The sequence below is a fragment of the Arachis stenosperma genome, unplaced genomic scaffold (assembly GCF_014773155.1).
Source record: "Arachis stenosperma cultivar V10309 unplaced genomic scaffold, arast.V10309.gnm1.PFL2 arast.V10309.gnm1.Scaffold_100074, whole genome shotgun sequence".
In the NCBI taxonomy this organism is placed as follows: domain Eukaryota; kingdom Viridiplantae; phylum Streptophyta; class Magnoliopsida; order Fabales; family Fabaceae; genus Arachis; species Arachis stenosperma.
The window spans coordinates 20983-22323 of NW_026651383.1; the positions used below are offsets into that span (position 1 = coordinate 20983).

The 1341-nt window shown below is 41.9% G+C and overlaps 1 protein-coding gene across 1 annotated transcript; it reads left to right on the top strand.

Moving 5' to 3' along the window:
• On the top strand, positions 1-1078 carry LOC130960137 (ATP synthase subunit 9, mitochondrial). The gene has a single exon (XM_057885448.1). The coding sequence runs from the start codon at positions 716-718 to the stop codon at positions 962-964; it is 249 nt and encodes an 82-aa protein (XP_057741431.1). The 5' UTR covers positions 1-715; the 3' UTR covers positions 965-1078.
• Positions 1079-1341: the final 263 nt, after the last annotated feature.

Consider the following 1341-nt stretch of genomic DNA (forward strand, 5'->3'; position numbering starts at 1 on the left):
GCCTACTTGAATGGAACCGCATTCACATAGAGAGAAAAAAACTTATTAAGGGAAAGAGCGTAGTCCATAGAAAAATGGCCTGAGTTTTGTTGTGCCCAGTACTGAGTGCCCAACCGTGACTAAAGGGATGGATCCCTTGTTGATATAGCTGAAAGTGGGTGGAATCAATCGTTTAGTATAGTTGATCACGGCTGCATTTAGGATAGGAGCGATCTTTTCATCCAACTATTACATACATAAGAGAAGAAAGCTGTTAGCTTAGGGCAGAGGTATGCCCTAACTAAGCCTACCCGAGTTCACAGATGTCGTTGTTTATCCCTTTCTTTATTCATGAAAATTGGGGGAGTGTTCAGTCTATCTGAGTATAAGATCGAAAAGAATGAATGCATTGATTGCATTTCAAGTGAGATGTCCAAGAGAAAGGGAACGAGGGGAAGAAGCGACGAAGAAAAGAAGTGAATGAAAAAGCATGGCATGACGAGAATGGAGAAATTCGAGATGTTAGAAAGTGCAAAATCTATAATAGCAAAAATCCGAGAGGATTACCTCGTTGTTCTTTGTCTCATAATAATTATTCTGCTTCTTATCTTCCTATACTATTACTTTGACCAATCTAACAAATTGGCTTTAGAATTAATAAAAAACGAAGACGTCAAATCTATCAAAATCGGTATGTCAGGTTTAGAAATTAAAAAGAAATGAGAACAAGCATGGCATGACGAGAATGGAGAAATTCGAGATGTTAGAAGGTGCAAAATCAATGGGTGCCGGAGCTGCTACAATTGCTTCAGCGGGAGCTGCTGTAGGTATCGGAAACGTATTCAGTTCATTAATTCATTCCGTGGCAAGAAATCCATCATTGGCAAAACAGTTATTCGGATATGCAATCCTGGGCTTTGCTCTAACCGAGGCTATTGCCTTGTTCGCATTAATGATGGCCTTTCTGATTCTCTTTGTTTTCTAAGTTTATCCTTTTGAAAGGTGTAGTCTCTCCTACCTGAGGAAGAGGACGAGGCCACCCCCTTTCTTATTATTAGGGGTGTGGGAAAGGAGAGAGGGAATGCGGGCTCCTTTCACTTGAGTGAATTCTTTTCTTCTTTCCTTTACTACGATACAACGAATGAATTGAGTCAAATGAATGTACAATATTCACTCAGAAGCGGCAACTGCTTTCGCTTCTTCAATAGTTTAGGGCGGGGTCAATTATGGGGCAGAAAGGTCAAAGATCGACGGGAGTGGGGTTCGGGTCTGTCTGTCAATCAAGTAAGCAAGCCGGGCTGCTACGCCGTGTTTTGGATCGGACGGGTAGCGTTCCTATGCCCCCAGTTGCATTTGGTAGGC